General features: G+C 38.3%; 1 protein-coding gene across 1 annotated transcript in view; it reads right to left on the bottom strand.

Moving 5' to 3' along the window:
* Window positions 1-577: 577 nt before the first annotated feature.
* ARHGAP29 (Rho GTPase activating protein 29) overlaps window positions 578-8,575 on the bottom strand; it is a 79,538-nt gene continuing 71,540 nt past the window's right edge. The window contains exons 20-23 of the mRNA XM_068965629.1: window positions 6,914-7,146; window positions 5,383-5,713; window positions 5,144-5,252; window positions 578-2,671 (exon numbers count right to left, since the gene is read on the bottom strand). Coding sequence (XP_068821730.1) covers window positions 1,782-2,671; window positions 5,144-5,252; window positions 5,383-5,713; window positions 6,914-7,146 — 1,563 coding nt within the window. The 3' untranslated portion in view covers window positions 578-1,781. The remainder of the gene's footprint in view (window positions 2,672-5,143; window positions 5,253-5,382; window positions 5,714-6,913; window positions 7,147-8,575) is intronic.

Genomic DNA, 8,575 nt, shown 5'->3' with positions numbered 1-8,575 from the left:
AAACACTACCTGATATTACTTAGTAATTATGTAGTTAAGAGCGCCAATGTTACATCAGGATCTGACTGCCCTGTGTTTGAGACCTGACTTCAACTTTTATGTCTGTGGAAACCAGAGTAGATTTAAACATCAGTTTCAAATCTGTAACATGGGAATAATAAAGTACTTACCTACCCATTATAAGCTGCTGTAAACGTGAAATAATTTACAAGGAACTCAGCAGAGTTCATAGCATGCAGAAAGAACGCAATTAAATATTGGCTCTTATGTTCTTTTTAGGTTTTCATACCAACACAATTCTACATTTTTAAAACAATTAGGACTACAAACAAGGCTCCAATACAAAAGGGTGGGTAATTCTTTATCCCTAGTCCTTAATGTTCTATAAAAATATAAAACAACTTCCCATAAAATGCACTCCATGCTGCAGTCAGAGGACATATGAGTTCCAAGTGTTTACCACTAAGCCAATGGTTAATAAACCTCAAAGTCTTACACCCTAAGTGGCAACAATTTCACAGAAACCACAAGAACTTGAAATAATTTAACAGGTTAATATATATATTTTTATCAAGTATAACATGGTCATACAAAAGCATTTGTTACAAATATAATTCACACATACAAAAAGAGGCTATTTTATTTTTTGTCCCTTTTATATCCTATTTTATGCAAAATGACAAAACCAAGAAACTAGCAGAACTGAGCTAGTTCTAAAAAACTGGGAAATATAAATGAAATATATCCAATCATCTACACTCCCTCTCAAATTCCAAACATTGAGGCTTATTGAACTATACTCTTAGAATCAACTTTAAATCTCTGTATGATTCACCTGAATCATACATGGTCAATAGTTATAAATCCAGGTAGAAAAAGCACATAAAATTATTCATAAGTGAAAACACTTCAAACAAAAGAAGTGTTTTTTTAAAAATCCAGATAATATTAAAAGGAAATACACTGAATTTTAAAACATTGTTTTGGACTATTATATAAAATATCAAAAGGTTCATAACTGTTGAACAGAAGTTTATGCGGAACAAAGCCAAAAAGTGAAAAATTATTAAATGTGTACTATCTAAAACCAAATAAGACATGACTAAACTATACAACTTAGAAACATGTTTAAATGTATTTTCTTTGTACAGTTAAGCTGGCTACCACATGCAAAATTTGGCAATTAATTAAAATGGAATTAAATACAGATTTGCAAGCCTTTTGGCCATGATGTAAATATGAAAAAGTTAAGTGAATCACCAATTGCAAAATAAAATGTTAACACACTTACCACAAAAGCATAAATGGTCAAAGATACAATATAAAATTGTGTGAAAAAAACAATCATACCAAATAAAGATCTTTCAAGCACTTGCACTCAGAAACATTCCTTTTATAAATAAGCATGTAGTTTCAACTTCAAAAAATAAAGCTGATTTCCCTCAATTGCACCTATTAGTTGAGAGCTATATCATATATTAGGGATGCACTTAAATGGACCATATTATGGGGAATCAACTGAACTTTAAAAAAATTTGAGAGTCTATTTATTCACAACTTCAAAAATACATAAAATTCCAGTGAGGCACAGGTGGGCCCTATCAAAACATTCTGCCATTCAACAAAATTGACACAGGATAACACAATACAATGACAAAAAGCTAACTCCACAATTTAGCAATCCTATACAAGAGAGGCCCTGGCAAAAATTTCTTTCAGAAGACAAACACAATACCACAAAACAAAACAACAAAAAGAGAAAAAACTGAATTCTGACAACCCTACACAAACTGTGGGATTTCATCTTCAAGGTCTTCAAACTGCTGCATTCGTTTTAGCCTTGGTCTCTGACACGCCGTGGGTACATCAGGCTGCTCTCGCTCTTCAGCCTTCTCTTCAGGCCTACTAACTGGGTGCACAGGCTCAGCCGATGCATTTTCAGACCCTGGAATTGATTTCAGCACGTGCTCCTGGGGAGCATGCGTTGTGCCAGGGGGCACGGCTATGGAGGGTGTCACCGGTTTCTCCTCATCCCCTCTCCCACTAGCAGCAGGAGCAGGTGGTTTATAAAATGTTGTCCAGTGCTGGGGCTGCAGTGTCCTGGGTGCTCTGACTGAAGCAGGAGGGCAGGAGTCAGAGGACCGTCTCTCTGACACCTGTCTTGCTGACCTGACAGGTTCTGTGTATGGCTTACTGGGCTGGGTGATGCTGACTGGGTGGTCCCCACTGCTCCTGATGTTCAGTGTCACACCTCTTTCCTGGAATGCACTGGGCACAATCATTCCAGTCTTTGCAGTGAGGTCATTTTGTTCATACTGTTTCTCCCTAGTTTTTTGTAGAGTCTGCTGATCAAAGCCATCAAATTTAGAACAAACAACAGTTGTGGTGTCTTTTCTATTAACTCCTTCAAAGATAGGATTCTTGCAAAGCTTGTCTGAATTTACATTTCCCATATTTCTGCCATTTCTCTCAGTAGGAGAGCTAGCAAGTAGTAGTACTTTGTCTATTGGCAAACTTACAGGTCTAATCCTGGTCCTTGGAAGATGCCTCTCAACACCATTTATTTCCCTATCGGACTTCAGAGTAGGCAGCCTGGAGGTTTTACAAGCATCTTCTGTCTTTCTTGATGCTGACTCAAGTTCTTGGTCTACAAGCAAACGCCCTTTGTTGTCTGTAAAGGAAGAGATTCATTTTAAAATCAAACTTTATGGTATACAGTTAACAAGAGTATCAAAACGAGTTAGAGATGAACACCCTCTCAAAACAAGAGTCTTCATGTATTTTCTCGGTGTTATTTTTTAGTTTTCTAGGCAGAGAAGTAAAATACTCATAAAATATTAAAGGCACACTTTGATTTAAAATGTTAGAAGTCTATATTTATTTAAATAAATATAATAAATAGCTACAAGATTCATTTCAGGTTGTGGGGAAAAAACACCCTTACTGATGTACAATAGCTTATATGCTATGTATGAACAAGTGAAAGTCACTCAGTTGTGTCCAACTCTTCATGACTCCATGGACTATACAGTCCGTGGAATTCTCCAGGTCAGAATACTGGAGTGGGGAGCCTTTCCCTTCTCCGGGGGATCTTTCCAACCCAGGACTGAACCCAGGTCTTCTGCATTGCAGGTGAATTCTTTACCAGGTGAGCCACAAGGGAAGCCCATGAATAAAGTAAAGTGAAAGTGAAGTCGCTCAGTCATGTCCAACTCTTTGCGACCCGTGGACTGTAGCCCACCAAGCTCCTCCGTCCATGGGATTCTCCAGGCAAGAACACTGGAGTGGGTTGCCATTTCCTTCTCCATAAGTGCTGACTAAAAGGGCTGTCATGATTTCAACAGGCTGATATTGGCGTGTTACCCTCAGAAAAGTTACACCAATTTATACGCCAACCAAATATAAGTATACGCTGAATCCCAAGGCTTTTTCCAACTCCATCTGCTTTTCACAGTTATACTCAACCCACAGTAAGAAGGTATTATATTAAATGCCTCAGAGGCCCTTATATGATCAATTAATAAATGGACTATAATATTCATCCTAAGTTGAATAGTTTTAAGTGGAAAATGCCATTCTCCCTATTCACTGTTCACTTCCAGATGTTCTTCCCTCTCTCTTCTATCAAGTCTGGACCCATGGTCCATGTTTTCTCAAATTAGAATCCTGAACTTTTTCAAACCCTGTCCTTTTTTTGCAGCATCTCCCCTAACACATCCCAGTTTCTGGTAAATTCCAGCCCTCTGCTCATGCTCCTCTTCTGAGGAGTGGTTTGGAGACAGGAGCCCATCAGACTGACTTAACAATTATCACCTCATCTGACCTTCCTCCATAGCTCCTTACTGTGAACCTCTCATCCCTGGGCTTCCAGGGCAATGCTCTCTTATTTTGATTTCCCAGGTCCTCCCCCCAGGTATATAGAACATCCTAAAGGACGTTTTGCAAACCACTGCAGGCACCAAAGTGCATTCTTAAGTTCTAAGGGAAAAAACTACAGTGTAATGGATAGGAGTGCAGACTCTGAAGCCCAGCATCTGGATTTAGCTCCACTCTACCCCTTTCGCACTGGGCAAGGCAATCTTGCTGACCCTCAGTGTCTTCACCTGTCAAAAGGAATCCTACTTGTATCTTTGATGATATGTGGCCTAAATGATCTAATCATGAAAAGTGTTCATTTATCTATTATATAAATGAAGTGGTACAGGCACTAAAAAAATGAAATTCCTAACTGGGAGCCCTAGATAATGGAATAGTGAAATTATCATCAACATAGGTTCAAATACTGAACAATCAATTAGGGGCATGACCTCTGGCACTATTTAACCTCTCTCAGATTACTAGGTTATGGGTTGAAAGGGGTTAATACTATCTATATTACAGCACAGAACTGTTTCTGAGATCAAATCAGATAAACAGAATCAAACAATAAGAACAGTGCCTAGCACAGAGCAGGCTCCGTTGCTTTTCATATCTTGTCAGGCTGTCATCATTAATATTTAATTACAGATGAAATTTAACATATATGACTACATTTAAAAAAACCTGCAAGTTCGCTTTAGTGATGTACAGAATTACAGTAACAAATGAAAGCCTTTCCACAAATGGATGCCACCAATCGCTGCAACTAAAATTATATACAGTGAATGACTACAGACAAGGAAATAAAAAGATACCATGTGTGCTCAATGTGTTAATGACAGGGGATATGAAAAGGCACTTGAAAAAAATTTTTGAGTTTTTTGAATCTAAAATTTTTGAATTTGAGGAGTCTAGGTGACTCCTTACAAGTAGTAAGATCAATACAATGTTCTATGGTTACAGAAGATGCTAATGAATCATCATACTACTTAAAACATTTCTGCATTCTTGACATACATTAATTGCAAAACTAAAAAAAATTTTCAGAAAGAGCACAAAACACCCCTATGAACTCCAAGATGTCTTTTTATAAGGATTACTGAAAAGAATGGCATTCATATAAATGCAAGGTACACTAAAAGGCATTCTTAACGTCTGGAAAAGATGCACTTACTAAAGAACTTTCTTCCTCTGACTTCTTTCAACTTCACTCACCTTGGCTTTTAATCATGGTTTACTGGGACAGTTTTAAGTCAGTAAGCATGCATTTTACATGGCCACTCACCAATGAGACATGCATCACATTTTTCTAATGCATTTTGCTTTCGCTCTGATTCCTCAAATGATGGAGTGGATTCAAAACTTTTGCATTCACTTTCTGTAGTTTGGCTATCCTGTTGATAGAAGATAGTTTTTAAACTTGAAGAAGCAAAACACACTTCAAAATAAACAGTTCAAAGATTTTCAACTTACAACATTAAACTTTACAAAGTTCCAACATAATTCCATATGAGCAAAACTCACTTCTTTTGAAGAGAAAAACAATGACTTCATAAAATGCTCTGGATCTCTTTCTTCTGGTGATAACAGAGACCTCGGAAGATAGCCTTGGTCAACCTGAGATGCGATGCCACCTGCACTACATACAGCTGTATCTTGTGGCTGCAGGGACCCATCGAAGATCTTCTGTGAGTAGGTAATGAGGAACTCTACCAACCGTGCTTGATTTGAATAGTCAGCAATGGAGGAGATAGTGACAGGAGCCGCTGTGGGCCTTGGCCTGAGGAGACTTGGTCCGAATATCACACCCAGGTTTCTTGAGTTCATTTTGTTTTCTTCCGAATGATCTACAACTCTGTGACAAAGAACACATAAAGCTGTATTAGATTTCCTTGATGGCAGTTTATTATGGGTTGGGAAAGGTGGAGGAAAAATGGGTTGAAATCTAGGAAAAGGATCTATTTATTTGCTTAAATGCTGACCACACAGCAAGTTGGGTTTCACGGTATTAGGATTAAATATAAATAAGTAGAAGGAATCAGTAAAGTTTTACCAGCGGAAAAAAAAAATACCCCTAACACTGCTCCTCCCTGGTACCTATGGTGGAAACTCTGCCTCACTGCCCACAGCTAGTCCTCAAGCCTAGCTGATCCTACAGATCTCTCTGCTGCTCCACTGCCAACCCCACTGCTCTGGCCTTACTTCAAGTTCTCGCCACCTTTTATTTCTCTGACTATTCAAGGAGACCTGAATTGAAGTAATTAAGTACCTCTCCTCCAAGCCATTCTCGATACAGCTGCTAGAAAGACCTAACAGGCAAACTTGACCACATTAAATTCCTGGCCCCAAATCCTTTAGTGAGTACAGAAAGAAGACAGTCAATTCATCTGCCAGGCATGTATGACTTTACCAGGACTCCACCTAGCTCACTTTGTGCTACTGCTTGCTAGACTGTGGCCGAACTGAACTTCTTTTATGTCCCCTAAAGCAAAGTGATCTCCTGTGTCTCTGCCTGGACTGCCCCTTTGCACATCAGCAAACCATTCTTCAAGTCTGGCTCAGGGTTACCGTCTCTGACTCATGACTCCCTCCCCCATGTTCCTCTGCATGCTAAGCAAAGTACCCTCAGAATAAGAATGATACTGCACTGCACTTCTGTGCGGGTCTGCCCCTCAAGCTCACAGCAGAACACATGAAAGAAACCTGACATTTGCATCCTTATTTCCCCAGCCAGAGCCTGGCACAGAACAGGCATCTGACGGAAAGATGTTGGCTCCAAGAACATATACGGAAAGATGTTGGCTCCAAGAACATATACAAAGTGTCTCCCTTTCCCTCATACATATTAGAAATGAAATATTCAGTCTAAAAACAATACCACAAGAATGTGAAATGTACTTAATACTACTGAACTGTACACTTAGAAATGGCTAAAAGGGTAAATTTTTGTTATGTGTATTTTACCACAATTAAAAAAATAAACCATAAAAGCAAAACCAAAAAAACTGACCCATTATCCACCCATATCAATGCCTGTCTTATTGAAAGTTCTTACCGCTTAAGATGAACTATGAGGTAATGAAGGCTGTTAAAATTTGATGCTGGCAATTGTCTTAGAAGGTCCTTGCTTTTTAGGAGGATTCGGCTTATTTCTATAGATGTACTGGGCCATTTTTTGTCCTCAGGGTTATCCTTTTTCATCTCCTGTTCTTCATTTACATGTTGGATTTCTATTGCAAGGTCCATAAATTCCTTGTACAATCGAAATAAAATAAATGGTTCTGGGAGCTAAAGAAATAACATTACATTAGAAATATCATTCTTTTCATGTTTTTCACTGTTAATAATTTACTGAATAGCTACTGAGTGGTTTAGCACATCCTTTTTAGAGTAACAGGACTTAAGGTCAATCCACAGTTAGAAATGTACGTAATGTCTCATCACAAGGAAAAATATTTTTTTATTTCTTTAACCTTGTATCTACATATGATGGATTTCACTAAACTTATTGTGATAATCGTCTCATGATGTAAGTCAAACTGTTATGCTGTACACCTTAAACTTATACAGTGCTGTATGTCAGTTATATCTCAATACAACCAGAAGAAAAAAAATTAAACTCTAGAACAAGAAAAAAAGAAATGCATGTATGTTTGCTAGGCATGATCTACAAGTATATCCATAGATATACAAGCTACAGTCACCATAAGCATATCCACATTAAAAATGAGTTAACTACTAATCAAGTAACACTCTAAACCTAAAGCTGCATGATGGGATTTTAAAACTGATACTCTATACCAATTACATTCAAGACTGCACCAAAGTCAGCATGATCTTCAGCTATCTTATTGAAAAAAATCCAGAATAATGTACAATATATATCAAATTAAATAGAAAATACTTATTTTCTGTTTGTACGGGAGACAGAGAGAACAAAATGCTATAAGGTCCTTGTGTTTTACCTGGACCTGACTGAAGATTAGCAAAAGACAATATGACTTAACAAGAAGACACTGCCAAAATTTTGTCATCTAATTTTTAAATACCACTTTAATTGCCATAAGCAGGTCAAAAGATAAAGTTCCTCTCTCAAACTGTCCACAGGCATACCACCTTGATCTGTCTACTGGCATAACTGATTTCAATGACTGCACTGTGTGGTGATAAAATATACACCATCTCTCTTGCTAGCTGATGTCTTACATTATCTGTGGTGAGGTCGGCACCTACTTCTCCAGCTTCCCCTGCTGGTCCCAAAGAGGGCATATCAAGATCAATTTCTACCTCTACCATTTGAGGATCTGAAGAAGGTCATTCTTGGAGCTTCAGACTTCCCACATAGTATTGAGTAAAATAAAGGCTATTCTCTTAACACTGTAAGAACTGAGCATGGCTTTCCACACTAAAGCTTTGGTCCCATAGTATTCCTAGCACAGAACAAGAGCTGGTATGTTGTTGTTGTTTAGCTGCCAAGTCATGTCCAACTCTTTACAACCTCCATGGACTGTAGCCCGCCAGGCTCTTCTGTCCATGGGGTTTCCCAGGCAAGAATATTGCAGTGGGTTGCCATTTCCTTCTCTAGGGGATCTTTTTGACTCAGGGACTGAACCCATATCTCTGGCATCTTCTGCACTGGCAAGTAGATTCTTTACCACTGAGCCACCTGGGAAGACTGAAGGCTGGTAGTATTTGACCCCATTTATTTCCTCTCCCT

Source organism: Capricornis sumatraensis, chromosome 2, assembly GCF_032405125.1.
Source record: "Capricornis sumatraensis isolate serow.1 chromosome 2, serow.2, whole genome shotgun sequence".
NCBI lineage: Eukaryota > Metazoa > Chordata > Mammalia > Artiodactyla > Bovidae > Capricornis > Capricornis sumatraensis.
Note: the sequence above shows the minus strand (reverse complement) of the source record. Positions and strands in the feature narration are given on the sequence as shown.